Genomic DNA, 20,503 nt, shown 5'->3' on the forward strand with positions numbered 1-20,503 from the left:
TTTCTTTCAGCTAAAAAGCTACATTTGATTTACTTAACTCTTAATTTTACAGCTGTCCTATTGGGTTATCCCGTATATGTAAAAATTCGGGTATTTGCGTACTTTTTAAAGACAAATCTTAACTTTACAACTTTTCATAGCTAGCAATCATTATAATTGAGGGTTTTCCGTCTTTAAAATAGGAAAATCCCAACAGTTTCTAGGACCATGAAACTACCAATAATTTATGTAACTTGCAGCAATATCATAAAAAGTATCAAATATTTCTAGTAAGTAATAATTTTAAGAAAATATATTACAAAGTAGGTCATGATTTTGTTGAAATGTCAAGGCATTCATGCTCGATTGTCCCAATGTTCAGTAGGCTTCGGGTAGTCAAGTCAGAAGGTATATCACTTTCCAGTTGGCATTCACTGACTAAACTTAAAATCACACACATGAAAAAATCACTTTCGTCAGTCAATATTCAGAAAAAACTTTAGGAAAGTGCAAAATTGCCAAGTGCCGTTGATATTCCGAATCCCACATAGACCCATCACAGCTATAGACCATGTCGTATCAGATCAAATCGACGCCATATTTCCGGCGGATGTTCAACAATAGCAAGAAGAATGGCCAATTGCAGAAGTTACGGGAGGAGTACGAGAGGATCCAGGAGTTCAATGATCGCACTATCGAGCAGAAGATGCGGCAGGTGCGTTTGAAGCGGCTCTTCCGGGAGATTGAGGAGATGAAGGCGGCGGCTGCAGCTGCTGCTGCTGCGGGAAGTTCTCAGCCCACCAGTCCCAACAGATCTCGCGGTGCTTCCAATTCACCAACTCCGGCTGCACGGAATCTACAGCGTAGGAATCATCATAATGTAAGACTAACAAATATCACGCCGGAGCAGAGGATCCGTGAGCAGCGGGTGGAGAATTTGGCCAGGGCCCGCGAACTGGGCAAAGAGATCTCGCGAAGAAATGCCGAGATGGCCGAGGCCGGAACCGGAGGATTCCTGAGGAGCGAACTCCGGCTGACGGCCAAGATGCAGGCGGTGGCCGATGCCCGGAAGGATGCCGACGAACGCCGGGAACGGGCTGCCAAGCGAATCTCGTACGGCAACGACCAGTCCCGACAGAATCTCCAGCGATTGATCCAGGTTCGCCAGCGAAAACTCGGCGGAGGACATGCCCAGGCTGCTGGGAATCGGTCTCATCTGCAACCCGATGCCCAGGTGCCCATAACCCAACAGCTTCCAAGACAGGAGATAAGGTAATTATCTCACATCGTATGCAATTTATAAATGGGTATTTTACCTTTATATGATCTTAATTCAAGCTTATTTTAATTTCTTTTATATTAAATGATCTTGATCCTAAAATTAAATTTATGATTATTATTATATATATATATTATTATTAATTATTATATAATTATCTATGAATATACATACATCGTTTTGCAGTGATATATTGACATCATTTATAAATAGATAATTCACTTTGATATATTTGGTCTTAATACAACCTAAAGATTTTGCTTTTCTTTTTATTAAGTGATCTTGATCCTAAAATTTAAATTGATAACTATATTATTTTTCTATTTGATCTTAAAATTGAAATTGACTTATAATTGTACTTATATTTGTACATACATATATAAATCATATGCATTAGTACAGTGATATACTGATACCGTTTATAAAAAACGATATTTTGCGTTGATGTAATTGATCTTAATACAAGCGAAATATTTTAATTTGTTTTATATTAAATAAGTCTAAAATGATTTGTATATAGTTTTACAATGATATACTATTATATAAATATTATTATATTAGACTTGAGTCACATTTTATATTATTCTGAAATAAGATAATTTTACATTTGAAATCACACTGAGTTAATAGGGTAATGTTTTTACAAATAGAAGCATCTATAAAAATAATCCAACTTTTGATCATAAATTATTTATCTTAAATTCCCTTGTGTAGACCCAGTTACCTGTATCCGGACTACCGCCAGCTGACCCCCAGTCAGCTCCAACTCCTGGCGGTTGAGAACAAGCCGTCGACGCAGGAGATCCAAATCCAACGTGACCAGGAAGAAAATGAGCTGAAGCTGCGGCTGAAGGAGCAGGAACTAAGGATGGAGGCCCAGCTTAGGCAGCAAGAGAAGGACTCCTCCGAACAGGAGGACCATATGCATTTCCGCCGACAAGCTTCCTCGATGTCATCGCCGGATGAAGAGAATAGCGAGGAGCAGCGGTTAATGCAATTAAGGCTTCAGAATCCCGAGTTGGCCGACGAGCTGGAGCGCCGGCGGCGACGACAGCAGGAGGACGAGGAAGAGGAGGAGCTGCTGCAGCGGCGGCTGCGTCATCTCCACGAGGAAACCTCGCCCCTGCGGCTGGCCCGCATCTCGCTTAGCTCGACGGAGGGCACGAATGCCACCAATGTCACAGTGGAAACGGCAGCCACATCCCCCATGAATATTCGGTGTCCCTACCCAGAGATGGGCTCCATGGACTCCAATCTGGAGGTACATACTGCTCCGCTGGCCAACAACAACGAGGATCGCTTGGGCCTGGCCTCCCTTTCCGCTACCATAGCTTCGCATCAACCCACTCAGAGTGTGCCGTATCAAACGGACTATCCTATCGACCAGGCTTCCGCCTCCAACCGGTGGAGGCAAATTTCCCTGATGTTACCCTGGTTCAAGGCCTTTCCCGACCTTGAATCTGAATCTCCTGTGACTCCGCCGCCTCCGGACAACCGGATGAGCCTCGAGCCCAGCAACTACGAGATGAGAGATGAGATGGCGTCAGCACCTGGCCCACATGCCAATCCCACGTACTCCTACCAGCTCAGCGATGTGGCCACTCAGGCGGAGGAGGAACCCTTTCCCCCTCCCCACTGCGAGTTCTTGCTGTCCACCTTTGATTTCATTGGAACTGCCGAGCGGTAGGAATCCTGAAGAGGACCAGATCGGATCGGATCGTGCATATTCCCAGTCCAAGTCATAGTTCCAGTACCAAATCTGTGCCCTATCCACGAGGACAGCGGTCCGTACTGAAATATGAAATTGGGTACATTACATTAACACAATGCAAACAATTCACTCAAGTTTTAAGTTGGCTTAATAAAATTCTTTCTTTCTACATACATGTTTGTATTTTTATGTATTATTTATACCATTTAAACATCGAAAATCATCTTAACATTATAAATGTTTCAGAGCTTTTAGTCGACAAGGCAAGAAAATATTTGATTTTTACTTTATTTTTGATAAATAAAACTTATTTAAAAAATAATGTATGTATGGATTTCGAAAGTAAATACATATTTGTTCAAAAAATATAATTAAAGAAACAAGTAACTTTCATACTTTAAATATGACTGATTTTGAATACAAAAAATATATTGTATTGTTAAACATAAACTTAAGTGACTAAATTAATTTTCAAAGTCTGCATTAAGATTAACAAAAACATATTGGTAATTAAGGAAAGTTTGTCAAGTTGAAATGGTAGTGGGTAAAATTCAATATAGAGGGGTAGAGGCATTTAAAAAATGTGCGATTTTAGGGATCGGCTTCACAAGTAACATGCGGAAGACAATGAATGTTTAAAGGCATCTTTGATCTGTAACTGTTTTTAATCTTTTGATAGTTCTTCTATTTTCTCTTCTTGCTCTATTGGCTGTACTTCCTTTCTTTGAACTGATTTTCCTTTTCTGGATCCTGCTGGGTTTGTTCATTATTTGCGTCTTCATCTACTTTCTCTTCAGGATCTCTTTTGTATACTTCCTACTTGGAGTCCACTTTCTCTGTAATATTTTTATTTCTTTGCTCTTCTGACTGTATTTTCTCATATTTTTTTTCTGGATTTTGTTGGTCTTCCTTGGACTCTGTTGGAGGTTCCATTTTTTTCTCTTCTGGATCCATTGGGTCAATTTCTTCCTTTGACTGTATTTCCTCGTTTTTCTCTTTGGGATCTCTTTGCTCTACTTCCGCCTTGGACTCCACTACCTCTTTTTGATGCTCATCCTCTTTCAGCCCAGGATGTTTTTGGGCTGCCTGCTCCGGTGACTCCATTTCTCCTTTTTAATTTTTCGCATTATGTTCTTCCTTTTTGTTCTGTGCAAGATCCTTTAAGTCTTCAGTCTTTTGGTCTTCTGGTTCGCTTTCCTCCGCTTGCAGATCTTTGTACTTTTCCTCCTTTTGGTCTTCTGGATCTTTCTCAACTTGCTGTGTTGTAACCTTTTTCTCACTTTGGTCTTGTGGATTTTTTTCCACTCCATGCTCAGCTGGATTTACTTGAGCCGTTTGCTCTACAGGATTTGTGTGCTCTTCCTTTGGACCCTCTTCAGCCCTTAGTTGAAGGTACAGCATGAACTCTCTTTTGGTCTTCGGATGCATAAGGTTCTTCCGAAGAATTTGCCTTTCTTCTTCGTCGATCTTAGCACAAAACTTATCATACCTCTCAAGAGCCGTCTTCTGTCTTTCCAACGCTTTCTCCCTTATTTTTTGATCGGCCTTCCTGTAAATCCGGCACCAGTGCTCCTGATCCTTTCGATAGCCGGGCATCCAAGCGGCCAGCGCTTCCAGGAGGCCAGCACGAAAGGGATTCGGCAGCTTGGGCAGCTGGTAATGTTTGTAGAAGGAGGGAGCATATATGATATCATCGAACTCCATTTCAAACTCTTCGTCCTTGAGGGGAATCAATCGCGCCTCCAGAATTTCAAAGCTATAAAAACAGGGAAGTAAGGTTGGTAAAGGGTATATTATATAGGACAGTATCCAACTCCCACCTGGGTAATCGTTCTCGGAGGTAACGAAGTCTTCTTCCGCAATTGTAATCGATGAGCCGCTGTGTGTAATGTTGGCTCTCCCCAGCCAGCTTGGCATCAACTAGCTTTTTGTTGATCGAGAACTCAAAGTCTTTGTTCTGCGAGAGCCGCATAAAGAGTATGCCCTCCTCCGCATCCAATTCGATGACGTGGGCGTGCACGTGCCTCCTGAACACCAAGCGCCGGAATTGCTGCGTACTATCCTGTGGCCAGTGAATGTCCAATGGATGGATGTGCGAGAGAGTGCCCCGGGCAGCCAGTGCCGGTGTATCCGCAAAGCACTGGGGCAAGAATTTCAAATCATCCGGCGATATTTCAGCTGCCGATGCATAATCCACATAGTAAATGGATACCCATTCGGCATCTTTTGGCGGTGTGATCAATATTCTGGCCCGTCGCCACCCGGTTCGGTGTTTTGCAGCGCAAATATAGCCGGCTTTCAGGTAGTAACTCGATACGGGAATGCCGTACTTGGGGTTATTCTCATAATTATAAAACGTGCTGCGGGTGCAAGAACAAAAAATTATTATTGACTGGATATCAGATGGATATCCGCATGGACTCACTTCATGTCTCTGGTCATTCCCTCCAGCATATCGGTGTCGTGCGTCTGGTTTACGAAATGGAACCAAAACTGAAAGGGGCTATACACCTGGGGATAGAGGGGAAATACAAGTTACAAATTGAATTCCAAGTGTTTTTAGCTTCACTTACTTTGCACACGGAGATCACGATGAAATCCTTTTCCTTGCAGTTGTCCAGCAGACGCATGGGAGGCAGCTTCTTGCCCAAGACGACGGCATCACTGGGTCTGTCCACCCTAGATATGTCATCCGTCTGTTTAGGCATAGAAACATTAACTAAATTACTTGTACATGGCAAACTTAAACCAACCAAACATCCTTCTGGAATTGCCACGCGGAACCGCAATCGCTGTATATAGTCATCCATTCGCTCCTCCGCCTGTTCAGCACTTAGGACCTCGAGTTTTGGAAGTTCCTGTGCATTTGTCATATCATTGGCAAAGGGATTTGTCCCATCGGCCAACTCCTCGTCGTCGCTATCAGGCAATTCAATGAGAGGCTTTAGCTCTGCTTCAGATTCCTTGGGATTCTGATCCTCCGACAAGCTTGATTCAGTCACGGCCAAGAGCCACTGCCTCATGTAGTCCTCCTTGCTGTCGGGAATTTGCTCAGTAGCCAAGGTACTAAGACTGGCTTCTGGGTGGACGTCCTTCTTCGGAGACAGATCAAGCGTCCGCAAGCAAGGAAAACGCAATTTCTTGCTACCATCCTGGTATTTCGGGTAGCTGGAGTTTGAGGACGGACAACCGGGATCGCTTAGGAGATCAATTAACGCATCATCAGTGTCGGGCTGAAAAACGGATATTAAATATTTGGCTTTGGCTGACATGATCTTATTAAAACTCACCTGGCTAATGGGCTTTTCATCAGCAAATGCTTGCCACGAAGTTATATTTTCCAGTTTTAGGGTGGATACAGGAAGTACATGATCTACAGGATCAATTTTTATGTTACTATCCTGGGACTTAAAGTTGTTGGAATGCGAGGCCGCAGGGCCGGGATCGCTTAGATCATTAGAGATCGACTGAAACAGTGAATTTTAAATATTTTAAAGCCCTGGCTGACATAATCTTATGAAAACTCACCTGGCGAATAGGTTTCTCCTCAGTAAATGCCTTCCACAAATTTATAAGCGCCCGTTTTGAGGTGGACATAGAAAATAGATGAGGCTCAGGCGGCGGGCCCAGCTGATAAGGAAAATAGTTGGTGGATAATCAAAATAAATGTGTTCTTAGGATTACTCACCGGTTTAAAGTTTCTTGAAGCTAAATACGGCTTCTTAAGCTGTTCCACGTTGTGACGTTTTGGATGCGAAAGATCTAGAGGATTATCTTGAGGCTTTTCAGGGACCACATGGTCACATGGCTTAGGATCTTGAGAATTTTTAAGTGAAAGATCTAGAGGTTCATCTGTGGGGAAATCGAGGACCATCTGAAAACAGCGCTTAGCTGGGGATGATTTAGCTAAATCCTTTGGTGGAGTATCCTGATGTGAGAGATCTAGAGGTTCATCTTTAAGGTTTTCAGGGGCCATCTGAAAATGAGTATTAGGATCCGGATGGGAAAGATCTATAGGTTTATCAGGATCTATCTTATAATGCGGAATAGCTGGGTATTCTTCAGTTAACCCCGGCGTGAGCTTTTCCTGGTTACATGGCATAGGATCTTGATAATCCTGATGTGAAAGATCTACAGGCTCATCTTTAGGCTTTACAGCGTGCAACTGAAGCTGTGAATAAGCTGGGGATGCTTCAGTTAAGGCCATATTGGGCTTGTGCTGGTCGGATGGTTTAGAATCTTGAGGATCCTGATGTAAGAGATCTACAGGTTCAATTTTAGGATTTTCAGGGCTTATCTGAAAATGGGTATTAGTTGGGGCTAACCCCGGGGTGGACTTTTTCTGGTCACGTGGCTTAGGACCCTGGGAATCCTGATGTGAAACATCTTTCGATTTATCTGGCTTTTCAGTGGGCTTTCCGTGGTCACATGGCTTCGCCGAATCACGCTCGTTGGGTTCGGGAGGAATCTTAAAGGGAAACTATTGCTATTTGATGATATTACCTTAATTAAAACAGTCTCACCGGATTTATAAGCTTCTTTTGGTCAATATTTGCACGCGAATTCATTGCAGCCATCTTTTGTTGTATTCTGGGTATTTGGGATACTTGATTTTGGATCATTAATGTTTTGATCTGCAATTTTAGAGTTCCCATCATGCTGCGCCCTCTCATTCTGGGAATTTTTGTTTGGAAGTTTTCTTCCTAAAAGCAACTGTAATTTTAAGTGCCGCGGTTCTTTGGTCAGGCAACGCTGGCGAAATAACTGAAAATTAGAGATGACCAAACTTAGATGGCTTAAACTTATCGATATGTTATCGATATTTCGTCTGCGTTTGTTTATGCACGTGTTGCGTTTAAATTTTAAGTTTTAATTGTTGAAAAAGGCAATCAAATCCCGGCCAGAAAATGGACAGCGAGGGCGACGACTACGAGCTAACCGGCTCCGAGCAGGAGTATGATGCGGAGGAGCGCGAGATTCTGGAGGATCTGCGCAAGCAGCGCAAAAAGCGACAGCAGCAAGATCCCGTCCAGGAAGTCCTGGCTTTCAGCGATGATGACGACGATGAGGAGGATCAGGAGCAGGATGATGTGGCCGAGCTGATGCGGGACAGTGACATCGAGGGCGCCGAGGACGATGACCGTGATCTGCCCAACACCATGGACTGGGGCAGCAAGCGCAGCACCTACTACAACACGGACTTCGTGGACCAGGACTACAGCAGCTACAATGCCCAGGAGGAGGAGGAGGCCCGCGCCGAGGAGGAGGAGGCCAAGAAGATACAGTTGCGTCTGGCCAAACGGCTCAGCGAGGCCGATTTCCAGCTGGACGATGTCCAAGCGGCCGACGGAAGCAGTGACGATGACGACGAGGTGGAGGAGGGCGAAGTCACCAAGGTGACCACCGATCTGACCGGTTTGACAGCCCGCGAACGCCGGCAGCTGCTGCAGAAGGACTCGCCCGAGTTCATTGGCCTCACACAGGACTTTCAGAAGCATCTGAACGAGGTCAAGGATCTCATCACACCAGTTCTTAACTACGTTAGGAACCACAATGTCCCTATGGTGCCGGCTCTCAAGTACGCCAGCCTTTACCACACCGTGCTCTCCACCTATTGCTCCAATGTGGCCTTTTATCTGCTGCTCAAGGCACGCCGCAGTAGCGTCAAGTTCCATCCGGTGGTCAAGCGGCTGGTGCAGATCAAGCAGCTGGTGGAGCAGCTAACGCCGCGCTACGAGGAGTACATACGCCCACAGTTGGAGGCGCTGCTGGAGAGGATCCAGGATGGCGATGCCTTTACGGTGCTGGATGTGGCACAGCGCAAGGCCAAGCTGCAGATCCTGAACAAGTACAGCAATGGCGAGCAGGCCGAACAGAGCTCCGATGATGATGATAAGGAGGAGGAGAAGGATCAGAGCCAGGCAGAGGCGCCAGACGATGAGGAGGCGGAGGAGGAGGATGAGGAGGACGAAGAGCTGGCGCGACGTGGCATCACCTACCAGATGGCCAAGAACAAGGGCCTCACTCCGCACCGCAAGAAGGAGCTGCGCAATCCGCGCGTCAAGCACCGCGGCAAATACCGAAAGGCCCTCATCCGGCGCAAGGGAGCCGTGCGCACAGTGCGCAAGGAACTCCAGCGGTACGGCGGCGAGATGTCCGGCATCAAGGCCTCCGTCACCAAGAGCGTCAAGTTCCGCACCTAGTTCAATTAGCACTTATCTATTAAAAATCATTAAAAACAACCTTTGTTTTAATCAACTCACGTTTTTTTGTACATTTATTTCGGTTTCGGGTACTTTTTAAAATCGTCTTTGTGGAACGACAAGTAGTGGCATTTTCTGGATTTCCAGGATTCACAGATATAAGGATTTCTCAACTAGAGGGCTAACATTTATAAAACTGACTTATATTCATATGTATTTTCTTGTTTTTTTTTCGGCAACATTTTGAGATGTACGTTTTATTCTGCATTTGTTTTACTTGGTTAACATTTAAAACCAATTACGGATCGAACAAACCGTTGTCTTACGTCTGTCTGTTTCAATTTGTACATTAAATTTACCTTTTGGTTCAGTTTCGGCTGCCTAAAGTCTTACAAATGTAATTTCCGAATATTCGTCGTTAAATACAAACTAATCGCTGGGCCTAACATTTGGCTGGCTCCTAGCTCCTAGCTGCTGGCTCCCTGGCTCAGCCAGATGGGATTACACTCTAATCCTTAAGAAATAGCTTGCGGAAGTCATCGTTTGACTTTGGCGCAGCGGCTGGCTCTTCTTCCTCCTTCTTTTCCTCCACGGGGATGGTTGGTTTACCATTGGCCTCTGGCTCAGTGGACTCGTCGGCGGCAGCTGGAGTCGATGACGTAGTGGCCTCGTCGCCGTCGCCGTCGCGCTCCAAAGTGACCTGCTCCAGGCGACGCTTCTTGGCGGCCACCTCTTGGCGCACCAAAGTCGTGGGTATCAGCGAGGTGGGCACGCGTCTCTTGGGCGCCACACTGGGCTTTGGAGCATCAGAGGTGGAGCCCCTCGGTGGTGGGTTGGATATGGCCACGGAAATCTGCAAAAAAAATTAAGTTTATCATTCTAGCTTTGAATAAAATAAGGGAGAGTCCCACTCACATTCATGCCCCTCAGCAGTTGACCATCGCATCCTGCCACTGCTCGTTGAGCCTCTCCTGGCTTCTCGAACTCCACGTAGGCAATGCCCTTGAACTGCTTGTTCCTGGTCCAGAAAACATAAGTATTAGCTTTGAAATCCTTGACTTAAAACCCCTCCACTTACTGCTTGTGCACCAGGCGCACATCTTTGATGTTGCCAAAGGGCGAGAATAGCCCATGCAACTCCTCTTTGGTGCAGGCGGGATGCAGGTTCCTCACAAAGATCTTGTTGATCTCCAAATTGGCTGCAAAAATAAAAATGCCTTAAGTGGATGAAACTTGTGGCTAACCGTTGCGACTCACGCGAATACTTAAAGTTAGATTCCTTTGCCTCTGCAGCAGTCGGATTCTCGGCGAGCCTGGCCTTAGATGGTGGCTGTGAGCCTTCTGGGGATTCAGTACGAGATGCGGATTTGGGCAGAGCCCTCTTCTTGCCCAGCGGCGGCTGTTGTTGCTCATGCGCCTGGCGGCGACGCTGCTCGCGATTCAATGGCTCCCGATTCTGTGGTGGCTGCTGCTGCTGGCGAGGATATACCTGCTGGACTTTGATGCGCGGACGCGGCCTATCACCTGGCATTTCCATGGCCTGACAGGCCGCAATAGACTCACAGGTGCCATAGCAGCGTTCATAGCGACGATAGAGCTCCATCACCAGTATGCCATCCTCCAGGGTGGGCTGTGAAATGGCCTCCCGGAGAATATCGCGAGTGCCCTGGCCAGCATTGTACTCGCTTTCCATCTGGGCATAACCCAGCCAAAGGGAGCCGCGCTGCGAGCTGCCAGGATAGCCTAAGGAAAGAATGATTTGAATACAATGTTTTTAAGACGGGCAGCAAAGCCTACTCACCCATTATCTGGCGCCAAATGTGCGATCCATTGACCGGACTGGCCAGGTGTGTGTACTCCACCTGGGCCCACAGCTGCAGAACCTCATAGCGAGTGTCTGCCTTGTCGCCATACAGCGAGGAGAGCTCTTCCCAGACGCTGTTGAAGGCGGCACGCAGACTGGCGGCCTGCTCTTCGTCGCCGGCATTGGTGTTGCGCACACGATAGGCCAAATAGTCCAGATGCAGCTCCACCGTCATCGTCATATCGGGCACTATGCGCTGCAGTATTGTGCGGATCTGTTCGTCCACTGCGGTCTGCTCGAAGTCGGCGCGTTCCATTAGATCCAGGTATTTGTGATTCAGCCGCACACTGGGACGACTGCGTACGCCGCGCCTGGCCAACTCCAGTGCGTTGCAGCGCAAGAAGCCCTTGCCCAAGCGGCTTAGTCTCTTGGCCGCCAATTCGGCGTTTTCCTCCTCATCCTCCTCGGCAGTGCCGCCTTCGCCCTGGACGAACTCGATGTAGGTGAGCCACAGGATATCGGCTATGGGAAACTTGGACACAGTGCGTTCAAAGAAGAAGCGGATCACCGCATTCTTGAGGTCTTCCTCGGAGAACACCACCTGCGCCTCGGCCACATGCTGCTTGAGTACCTTGGTCCAATCCCAGTCACTGTGCTGCGTCTTCATATCGTCCAGATAACGCTTATAGTCGTCCACGATGGCTTTGATGACCTGGCGCTGTTCCTTGCCGCATTTCCAGCTGACGCAGTGCTTCTGCAGGACTTCCTCAAATGCGGCGGCCTCCTTTTCGTCGGTGATGGTGGACAGCACCTGGCGCAGCTTGTCGCCAAAGTCTGGACGCTCCACGTGGTAGTCGGCCAGCAGTTTGGCCCAGAGCACATGATTCTCAACATTTCCCTGGTCCACCAGGTAGTTTACAATGAATTCGGAGAGCGGTATGTCTGTAAAGTAATGTTATTAGTGGGTTTTTTGATTTAGGAGGCGTTCTTTGACTTACTGTAGTAGAAGCTCAGTGCTTTGGCGCACTTTTCCTCGAATTCCTTGCGCTCGTCGGGCGTCTGGGTGACCACCAGGCGGGCCTTGAGATACTTTAGCCAAATATGAGCCGGCACAGTGGCCAGATTTTGTAGGGTCAGCACCGATGACTCGATCTTCTCCAGGTCGTTTAGTTTGCTAGGGGAAAGATAGGGTAAATCATTGAATTAGGTGTTTTTCTATAGATATAAGATTTCCCTTCCCCACTTACAAAGCTATTTCGCTGATGGCGACCAGTTGGGCGAAGTGCTTGTTGGGCTGCGCCATTAGATCCTCGTAGGATTGCTCCAGCTGGTTGGTTCCACCGGGTCCGTCACTGTCGCTGGAGAGCTCGCTGTCGGAGTCCTCGATTACGCCCACCACATCGCTGCTGTTGGAGGAGGAAGGGGAACGGTTGCCAGCTGGCTCCTCCTCCATGGACGGCTCATCGTCCGAGGAGATCAACTCAATGGTGGTCAAATCCTCGCTGGCGACGGGATCTGGCCAAGTGCAGCGCAGCCCCAGTTTTGTCACGACTCTTTGCGGAGCATCTTCCTCCTCCTCCTCCTCATCCTCATCGTCGTCGTCGTCGTCGTCGTCCTCGACTTCCTGGATCTCCTCCTCCTCCTCATCCTCCTCGGCCGCCGCCGTCTCCTTCTTTGGCGAGGTCTTGGCCTGGTCGGGGATCACTATCAGATCGTACTCATCGTAGGTATCGTCGTCGTCCAAATCCTGCGCCGGCATGTCGTCCAGCTCTTGCTCCAGCTGCTTTTCCAGCTGCAATGTTTGATCAAACCATGTGGTTAGGGAATCTAGGGATTGCACCCAAGTCTCCACTGCTCACCTGCTTGTCGCCGTCCATGTTCCTAGCTCTTTTACCTGGTTAACTCTTCAATTTTCTTTAGGAATCTTTTCGTTTGCGAATGAAAACGGGTACAAAACAAAAAAACAAGACCCCCACTGCAGGGTTGGCGAAACAAATATCGCGGTTTTCGAAACTTTAAATTTTTTTCACTTGCAATTTCTATCGAGCACTGCCCTTCTCTTTAAAAAGAAAAAATTCTTGGGATTTTCTGCAAGTCTCCTTTTTCCACCATTTGAATTGAGTGTAATGCGAGTTGAGCTAGTTTTCAGGTGACAGTTTCGAGTTTCCAGCCAGTGCTGACACTTTGGCTTTGTTGCTCTAGCTGTATCGTTTATCGAATGGCAAACATCGATAACAAAACAGTCAAAAAATGGTCACACTAAAATGCGTGCCGTTGCTAACCTAGCGGAGACACCCGCCTGACATGCAAAAGAGTTGAATTTCTCATTTGAATGTTAAGAGGGTGTCCTCGCTATGCTAGCCGATACACCCTTTTAATATTTGCGTGGGACCGTTTTCGAAATACCGTTGATATATACCATGAAAAATACCAAAAACACCGACACGAAATGGTAGCGTTAGCCGAGACACCCTCCTAACATTCGCGTGTGAACGTACTTTTGCGTAGATTTCAGTATGCTAGGAGGGTGTCCTCTCTATGTTAGCCGAGACAACAAAAGTGGAGTGGTGGAATTTGGAACATGGGGATCATAGATCTAATTTTCTAAACAATTCTGCATTTTAGATTATTTGATTTGCTACCCAAATAGCAAGAAAATTTAAAAATTAATTGATTCCACTACTTAACTTTTTAATTATCTGTTTATGCAGAGTGCTCATACTTCGATTGATAATTTCGTCAGCCCTGGAAATATCATTGGCTGCTAGTAATGCAGTGCACACCGCCTGGTCACACTGCACTTGCATTCCCGCCAAAAAAGCCTCGCATACGGCGTGCAATTTATTCTCCCGATTTGTTTGCATTTGTGTTTAATTTGCGCTACCGAACGGTTCGAAGCTGGTTATATAGTGTATATCCCGCGAAGTACCCAACAAATCACACAAAACAATGGCCCACGACGGGGAGCAGTTCATTAAGGACATCCAGCGCGAGTATGTGGACTTCCTGGACGATGAGGAGGATCAGGGCATCTATGCCGGCCACGTCAAGGACATGATCGCGGAGAAGAGCAAGCGCCTCATCGTCAATGTCAACGATCTGAAGCGCAAGAATCCGCAGCGCGCCCTGGGCCTCCTGGGCAATGCGGCGGATGAGCAGCTGGCCTTCGGGCGGGCCCTCAAGGAGTACGCCTCGACGGTGGATCCCAGCTATGCCAAGATGCACGAGGATCTGTTCGTCGGCTTCGAGGGCTGCTTTGGCAATCGGCATGTGACGCCGCGCTCTCTGACCTCCATGTATCTGGGCAACATGGTCTGCGTGGAGGGCATTGTCACCAAGGTCTCCCTGATCCGGCCCAAGGTGGTGCGCAGTGTCCACTATTGTCCAAATACCCGCAAAGTCATGGAGCGCAAGTACACCGATCTCACGTCCTTCGAGGCTGTGCCCTCCGGTGCCGCTTATCCCACCAAGGACGAGGATGGCAATCTGTTGGAAACCGAATACGGTTTGTCCGTTTACAAGGATCACCAGACGCTGACCATTCAGGAGATGCCTGAGAAGGCTCCGGCGGGTCAATTGCCCCGTTCTGTGGACATCGTTTGCGACGATGATTTAGTGGATCGCTGCAAACCCGGCGACCGGGTACAAATCGTTGGAAGCTACCGCTGTTTGCCGGGCAAACGGGGTGGCTACACCTCTGGCACCTTCCGCACCGTTCTGCTGGCCAACAACATATCACTGCTGAGCAAGGAAAGCAATCTGGACATCTCACGCGAGGACATCATGCTGTGCAAGAAGCTGGCCAAGAACAACGATATCTTCGAGCTGCTTAGCAAGAGTCTGGCTCCATCCATTCATGGACACACGTATGTGAAGCAGGCAATCCTGTGCCTGCTGCTCGGCGGCGTGGAGAAGATCCTGCCGAATGGCACACGCCTGCGTGGCGATATCAATATCCTGCTCATCGGTGATCCCTCGGTGGCCAAGTCACAGTTGCTGCGCTACGTTTTGAACACAGCTCCGCGGGCCATCCCGACCACGGGACGCGGTTCCAGTGGAGTGGGTCTGACGGCGGCGGTTACCACCGATCAGGAGACCGGGGAGCGGCGTCTAGAGGCGGGTGCCATGGTCCTGGCCGATCGCGGCGTCGTCTGCATCGATGAGTTCGACAAGATGAGCGATATCGATCGCACAGCCATCCACGAGGTGATGGAACAGGGCCGAGTGACCATTTCCAAGGCGGGCATTCATGCCTCGCTCAATGCTCGATGCTCCGTTTTGGCTGCCGCCAATCCGGTGTACGGAAGGGTGAGTTTACAGGCTAATTTTCTGGAGAATTCCTTATTAATTAAATATCCGTTTATAGTACGATCAATACAAAACGCCCATGGAGAATATTGGACTGCAGGATTCGCTGCTTTCCCGTTTCGATCTGCTCTTCGTGATGCTGGACGTGATTGACAGCGATGTGGACCAGATGATCTCGGACCATGTGGTGCGCATGCATCGCTATCGCAATCCCAAGGAGGCCGACGGTGAACCCCTGTCCATGGGCAGCTCCTATGCGGACTCATTGTCCTTTGTCTCCAGCAGCGATGAGGTGGGTTTGGGCTCACTGTTTATAACATGTGACAATATTTAACTATAAATTGCTTTTACAGAAAAAGGACACCGAGGTCTACGAGAAATACGATGCCCTGTTGCATGGCAAATCGCGTCAGCGTCACGAGAAGATCTTGTCCGTGGAGTTCATGCGCAAGTACATCCACATTGCCAAGTGCATGAAGCCCAAATTGGGTGAGCAGGCTTGCGAGGCGATTGCCAATGAGTATTCGCGCCTGCGCTCCCAGGAGGCCGTGGAAACCGATGTGGCTCGCACCCAGCCGATTACGGCCCGTACTTTGGAGACCCTGATCCGTTTATCCACCGCCCATGCCAGGGCACGCATGTCCAAGTCCGTTACCATCGATGATGCCCATGCAGCCATTGAGTTGGTGCAGTTCGCCTACTTCAAGAAGGTGCTGGAGAAGGAGCGCGGCAGCAAACGTCGCCGGAACAGTGGATCCGAGGAGGAGGACGGCAACGATCAGGCAAGCCAGCGATCCCCATCGCGTCGCTCGAAACGCACACGTACTGTGCCTGTTGGTGCGGATAGCGATGAGGAGGATATTGAGACACCTCAGCCGGATGCTGGGGATTTGACGCGCCGCGAGACCCGCCGATCGTTGCCCGCTCGCTCTGCAGCCTCCTCCCAGTTGGTCACCTCCAGTGAGGAGCAGTCGGTGGCTGCCACACCGCCGGCAGAGCCAGCCTCAATCAGCGATCCACGGCTGGGCGAGTTCAAGAACAATCTGCAGAGGCTGTTCCGCGAGGCACGCGAACAGAGCCTACCGCTGGCCAGGATCACCACGGCCATCAACGATGGCAACCAGGAGCCATTCACCGGTGGCGAGATCGAGGCCGCCGTCCATCGCATGACCGAGGACAACCAGATCATGGTGGCCGACGACATTGTCTTTCTCATCTAATCTCACATTCCACCGACGGCGCTCTCACCATGTCCATCAAATTATTGCATCTATTATCTATTATAACGTTCATGTACCAGTTAAGTTGTATTTTTTGTTTATATTTATATGATAATAAACATTTTGGCACTCCTATTGCAAATCATTTGTTTAATTTTAAAGAAAATGATAGTTTCCCCAACAAATATATACAAAACAAGGAAGAACGCTATAGTCGAGTACCTCGACTATCAGATACCCGTTACTCAGCTATATGGAGATATGCAAGCAGCAAAGCGAGATTAAAATGCGCCACCTACCGGCGGTATACAGATTTAAGCGTTATGGGCGTTAGAGTGGGCGTGGCAAATTTTTTTTGGATCAATCGATAGGTATCGACGAGACCAATACATTTCAGTTAAAATTTTTTATCTAGCATGAAAATTGTGGGCGTCACAGGTTTTCGCGGTTTGTGGGCGTTAAAGTGGGCGTGGCAAACTTTTTTTTGGGTCAATCGATAGGTATTGATGAGAACAATACATTTCAGTTAAAATTTTTATTCTAGCATCAAAACTGTAGGAGCCACAGTTTTGGGCGGTTTGTGGGCGTTAGAGTGGGCGTGGCACTGTGCTGAAACAAACTTGCGCTGCGCAGGAATCTCAGGAATCTGCGTGCCTAATCCGAGTATTGTAACTCTCATAGTTTCCGAGATCTCAGCGTTCATACGGACAGACGGACAGACGGACAGACGGACAGACGGACAGACGGACAGACGGACAGACGGACAGACGGACAGACGGACATGGCTAGATCGACTCGGCTAGTGATCCTGATCAAGAATATATATACTTTGTGGGGTCGGAAACGCTTCCTTCTGCCTGTTACATACTTTCCGACGAATCTAGTATACCCTTTTACTCTACGAGTAACGGGTATAATAATGAGATCCCATCAGAAAAAAGCATTTAATCTTTAAGGTAATGTAAAGTTATCTTATATTTGACAGTCATAGACATAAACAATCTTTATTTTTAGCGATATACAAAGTTGCACAACGATTTGAAATCAAGATAAAAGTAGAGCAAAACTGGCTTTAAATCACATTGTTCAACCCATCGGAAATTTTCATAAGCTGCATAAACAATGTTTTTTTCTACATGTATGACAAAAATATCTTAACATTAAGAACTCCATCGAGGTAATATTAAAATGTAGTTACACAAATTCGTATTATTTGGTTAGGTTGAACCATTTAAAAAGTATAGTTTTCTTATTTGAGACAGTCAAGGACATGAGCATTTGTTATGGTGACCTAAGAAGTGGTAAACGCTTCGAATAGATTTGAAAACATTTAAAGGATATCGCATCGATTACACTTAATACTTGGCTTGGACTAACATTCAACTTTTTCTCTTTTTGTTTGTTTGGGATTATGTTACAATTAAACTAGACACAAATACAGCGACTAATCTCCGGATAAAACTTATTTACAATAATGAAGAGCACCTCCTCCCAAGGATCGCGAGATATAAACACACTCATCGCACACAATCACAGGATAACAGACAAACAGACAGGCGGCAGTCCTTGGGCGGAAATGGAGCAGCCAGAGAGAGGTGGAGTACAAGATTTAGCTAGGCTGGTGCAACTACGATCAGAGGTTCACCACATTCTTGAGATCCGGCGGCAGCAGACCCTTCATGCACTCAATCTGTGCCCGGATCTGCTGCTGAGTGCCATTGATCCCCTCCAGCTGCGTGGCCTTGTCGCCATAGAGATTCAGTTTCTGCTTGAGCTTGAGTATCATGTCGATGATCTCTACCTCCTGCTTGTCGTGTGCCCAGTGCTCCAGATTCGCCTCCGACAGCGCCTGCAGCTGGAGATCCTGTAGCGTTAGCTGCAGCTCCCGGTGGCGAGCCTCGTACCATCCGCGAAAGTTGGGCGATCGAAAGAAACGTCTGTACAGGCCTTTCCAATCTCCCTTCAGCGGCGAAGTGAGCTGCGGTCCAGCTGTCTCTAAGGTGGCCAAGAAGTCGTCCAGCTTGAAGCTGCTGGCATTGGGCGCCGACTTAAACGGACTGATGTCCTTTTGCAGCGGCATCAGCGAGGCCATATAACGCTCCAGTGGTATCATAAAGCTCTGGGTCAACTCGAGGAGGTGGCGCCTGATCAGAGCGGTTTGCACATGCTCCGGCCGCTTGGTCTTCAGGCCCAGCAGCACCTTCTTGATCAGCGCCTTGTCCTTTTTCAGATACGGCCTGTACTTGCTGTGCAGCCCGGCGGATGAGGAATCGCCGGAGCCATTGTTGGAGCTGCCATTCAGTCCTGTGCTGGATTTCAGGGGTCGGCCGGCCAGCTCCGTGGAGCTGGAGAAGGAGGTGGCCGAAGCGATGTTCCTCGCATGCTTTTGGCCCATCAGCAATTGCTGTTGCTGCTGCATGTTTTTCTGAAAATGAGCGAGATGGCGATAGAGTTGAGTAACTTGTTTTGTGCGATTTGTTTATCCCTCTCACCTGGTTGTCCACTAGCCTGAGCATGTGCGGCCAATCCTTGAGCAGCTTAACAAAGAACGGATTGGTCACGCCCAAAATACAGGCGGGTAGTGTGGTCTTGCTGGTGCACTCCTGCGTAAATTCCCGGAACTCGCTGTCGTGGATGGTGAAGTAAGGACGCGCCTCGGCACAGTACTCCAGTGGAGCTATCAGGGCCAGGAGGGTCTGAACCATGTGGGAGCAGTCGGCGGGTGAGGTGCCCACCACAACGATGGGCTCGGCGGTGATGACCAGCTCCCACAACGTGTACAGCTGCTCCATGACAAAGTCCAGGGAGCGGAAGAGCTCGATTTCGTTAACGGAGGTCAGTACTTTGGCCGTCGGACAAGCGGCCAGGGCTGGCGGGGATTCCCCTGAGCCTCCCGAACTATCTGCAGTGGACTTCCTACTGCTACTAGTGCGGGGTATGCAGATCTGATAGCTGCACTCCAGCAGGGGCAGCTGGAGGGGATTGCCCACCCTCAGGCCGGGCCACTGGCGATTGATCTGCTCGCTGGCCAGCCTCAAAACATCCGTGCCCTCGTCAAAGTAGCGCGGGGCCAGCTGCGAGAGTATATCGTAGTAGAGATTGAAGAACGGCAGTCGTGTGATAATGATGAAGCTCTTCTGGAAGTAACCGCGCGGCAGATTCGCATCCCTCTTCTGCCGGAAGTAGACGAAGCCCCAGTAGTGCGAAGCATCCTGGCGCAGGGCAGGCGAACACTCCGCATTGTATCCTGGCAGGGATTCCCGACGCGATGTGCAGCGCAATCGCATATGGAACTTGGTGTCGCCCATGCAGCCGGAATTCGAGTCCGGAAAGGCCATGTAGCAGATGTTGCTAACCTCCTGCTCGCTGGGCATGAACTGCGGTGGATAGACGTGCTCCAGGGCCTGGCCAAGATTCAGATCGAAGGTGACCACACAGAAGCAGTGCATCCACTGCGAGAAGTTCACCCAATCGCTGGCACTTGGCTGCGGATTCGAGTTGGTGGCATCCACATCGCATTCCTCAATCTGGACGCCGTTGTCCTTGTCCCGCGATGGCGCCATGATCTCCTTGGTCCCTGCATCCGCGCTCATTCTATATTGTAATTTGTTGATATTTATTTATTTGCCTGCGACATTGACAAGGGGAATCAGGGATGGGCAACTGCTGCTATCTGTTAACCGTGAACGATGTCATCGTCAGTCACGGTTTACTAATTAAATTAATAAAATAGGGCTCAATAATGAATATATAATATGTGAGTTAACCCCTTTTAATTCTTGTAATTTAAATTACTTATAATATTTAGTTGTTTTCTCTTCGTGGGTTTATATTTTTTAAATATTTATCTTATTTGCTTGTCACTGCTTGCTAATATTGATCATCACTATTTAATATGTTTTCATTTCAAAACTTTCACTTTTTGTTGTCATTCATTTTTGCTTTTCACTGACGCTGGCACTTTGACGGAATAACTTTTAGGGATAATAAACTAATTAT

At 48.0% G+C, this 20,503-nt stretch overlaps 7 protein-coding genes across 7 annotated transcripts; 3 read left to right on the plus strand and 4 right to left on the minus strand.

Annotated features, from left to right (window-relative positions):
- Window positions 1-348: 348 nt before the first annotated feature.
- LOC108004564 (centrosomal protein of 55 kDa) lies at window positions 349-3,142 on the plus strand. Its single transcript, XM_017067499.4, has 2 exons — window positions 349-1,251; window positions 1,973-3,142. The coding sequence occupies exons 1-2, from the start codon at window positions 551-553 to the stop codon at window positions 2,943-2,945; spliced, it is 1,674 nt and encodes a 557-aa protein (XP_016922988.2). The 5' UTR covers window positions 349-550; the 3' UTR covers window positions 2,946-3,142.
- A 97-nt stretch (window positions 3,143-3,239) lies between these two features.
- On the minus strand, window positions 3,240-7,719 carry LOC108004777 (uncharacterized). Its single transcript, XM_017067826.4, has 9 exons — window positions 7,493-7,719; window positions 6,658-7,437; window positions 6,498-6,599; window positions 6,260-6,436; window positions 5,723-6,202; window positions 5,543-5,665; window positions 5,395-5,480; window positions 4,790-5,329; window positions 3,240-4,725 (listed from the first exon to the last, which is right to left on the minus strand). The coding sequence occupies exons 1-9, from the start codon at window positions 7,640-7,642 to the stop codon at window positions 4,083-4,085; spliced, it is 3,081 nt and encodes a 1,026-aa protein (XP_016923315.2). The 5' UTR covers window positions 7,643-7,719; the 3' UTR covers window positions 3,240-4,082.
- On the minus strand, window positions 3,786-4,073 carry LOC139353362 (uncharacterized). Its single transcript, XM_070997307.1, has one exon. The coding sequence runs from the start codon at window positions 4,071-4,073 to the stop codon at window positions 3,786-3,788; it is 288 nt and encodes a 95-aa protein (XP_070853408.1).
- A 61-nt stretch (window positions 7,720-7,780) lies between the features above and the next one.
- On the plus strand, window positions 7,781-9,231 carry Sas10 (UTP3 small subunit processome component Sas10). Its single transcript, XM_017067710.4, has one exon. The coding sequence runs from the start codon at window positions 7,877-7,879 to the stop codon at window positions 9,170-9,172; it is 1,296 nt and encodes a 431-aa protein (XP_016923199.2). The 5' UTR covers window positions 7,781-7,876; the 3' UTR covers window positions 9,173-9,231.
- Window positions 9,214-13,153, minus strand: Rnp4F (RNA-binding protein 4F). Its single transcript, XM_017067709.4, has 8 exons — window positions 12,836-13,153; window positions 12,224-12,768; window positions 11,975-12,150; window positions 10,974-11,918; window positions 10,430-10,915; window positions 10,251-10,371; window positions 10,088-10,190; window positions 9,214-10,025 (listed from the first exon to the last, which is right to left on the minus strand). The coding sequence occupies exons 1-8, from the start codon at window positions 12,851-12,853 to the stop codon at window positions 9,681-9,683; spliced, it is 2,739 nt and encodes a 912-aa protein (XP_016923198.2). The 5' UTR covers window positions 12,854-13,153; the 3' UTR covers window positions 9,214-9,680.
- Window positions 13,154-13,762: 609 nt separating this feature from the next.
- Window positions 13,763-16,646, plus strand: Mcm3 (minichromosome maintenance 3). Its single transcript, XM_036821110.3, has 3 exons — window positions 13,763-15,284; window positions 15,343-15,576; window positions 15,638-16,646. The coding sequence occupies exons 1-3, from the start codon at window positions 13,926-13,928 to the stop codon at window positions 16,502-16,504; spliced, it is 2,460 nt and encodes an 819-aa protein (XP_036677005.2). The 5' UTR covers window positions 13,763-13,925; the 3' UTR covers window positions 16,505-16,646.
- An 808-nt stretch (window positions 16,647-17,454) lies between these two features.
- Window positions 17,455-20,167, minus strand: LOC108021812 (protein DENND6B). Its single transcript, XM_017090614.4, has 2 exons — window positions 18,997-20,167; window positions 17,455-18,929 (listed from the first exon to the last, which is right to left on the minus strand). The coding sequence occupies exons 1-2, from the start codon at window positions 20,095-20,097 to the stop codon at window positions 18,138-18,140; spliced, it is 1,893 nt and encodes a 630-aa protein (XP_016946103.1). The 5' UTR covers window positions 20,098-20,167; the 3' UTR covers window positions 17,455-18,137.
- Window positions 20,168-20,503: the final 336 nt, after the last annotated feature.

This window comes from Drosophila suzukii, chromosome X (assembly GCF_043229965.1).
Source record: "Drosophila suzukii chromosome X, CBGP_Dsuzu_IsoJpt1.0, whole genome shotgun sequence".
Taxonomy (NCBI): Eukaryota; Metazoa; Arthropoda; class Insecta; order Diptera; family Drosophilidae; genus Drosophila; species Drosophila suzukii.

What these genes read in the sequence shown, in the direction of transcription:
- LOC108004564 (XM_017067499.4), top strand. Translation starts at nt 551, where the DNA reads ATGTCGTATCAGATCAAATCGACGCCATATTTCCGGCGGATGTTCAAC. An exon ending in CTTCCAAGACAGGAGATAAG is followed by an intron (nt 1,252 to 1,972) that starts GTAATTATCTCA and finishes TCCCTTGTGTAG; the next exon opens with ACCCAGTTACCTGTATCCGG.
- LOC139353362 (XM_070997307.1), bottom strand. Translation starts at nt 4,073, where the DNA reads ATGGAGTCACCGGAGCAGGCAGCCCAAAAACATCCTGGGCTGAAAGAG.
- LOC108004777 (XM_017067826.4), bottom strand. Translation starts at nt 7,642, where the DNA reads ATGAGAGGGCGCAGCATGATGGGAACTCTAAAATTGCAGATCAAAACA. An exon ending in CTTCAAGAAACTTTAAACCG is followed by an intron (nt 6,600 to 6,657) that starts GTGAGTAATCCT and finishes TTTCCTTATCAG; the next exon opens with CTGGGCCCGCCGCCTGAGCC. An exon ending in AGGAGAAACCTATTCGCCAG is followed by an intron (nt 6,437 to 6,497) that starts GTGAGTTTTCAT and finishes TCACTGTTTCAG; the next exon opens with TCGATCTCTAATGATCTAAG.
- Sas10 (XM_017067710.4), top strand. Translation starts at nt 7,877, where the DNA reads ATGGACAGCGAGGGCGACGACTACGAGCTAACCGGCTCCGAGCAGGAG.
- Rnp4F (XM_017067709.4), bottom strand. An exon ending in GCCATCAGCGAAATAGCTTT is followed by an intron (nt 12,151 to 12,223) that starts GTAAGTGGGGAA and finishes TCTTTCCCCTAG; the next exon opens with CAAACTAAACGACCTGGAGA. An exon ending in CATTTGGCGCCAGATAATGG is followed by an intron (nt 10,916 to 10,973) that starts GTGAGTAGGCTT and finishes TTCTTTCCTTAG; the next exon opens with GCTATCCTGGCAGCTCGCAG.
- Mcm3 (XM_036821110.3), top strand. Translation starts at nt 13,926, where the DNA reads ATGGCCCACGACGGGGAGCAGTTCATTAAGGACATCCAGCGCGAGTAT. An exon ending in CCAATCCGGTGTACGGAAGG is followed by an intron (nt 15,285 to 15,342) that starts GTGAGTTTACAG and finishes ATCCGTTTATAG; the next exon opens with TACGATCAATACAAAACGCC. An exon ending in TTGTCTCCAGCAGCGATGAG is followed by an intron (nt 15,577 to 15,637) that starts GTGGGTTTGGGC and finishes TTGCTTTTACAG; the next exon opens with AAAAAGGACACCGAGGTCTA.
- LOC108021812 (XM_017090614.4), bottom strand. Translation starts at nt 20,097, where the DNA reads ATGAGCGCGGATGCAGGGACCAAGGAGATCATGGCGCCATCGCGGGAC. An exon ending in TCAGGCTAGTGGACAACCAG is followed by an intron (nt 18,930 to 18,996) that starts GTGAGAGGGATA and finishes GCTCATTTTCAG; the next exon opens with AAAAACATGCAGCAGCAACA.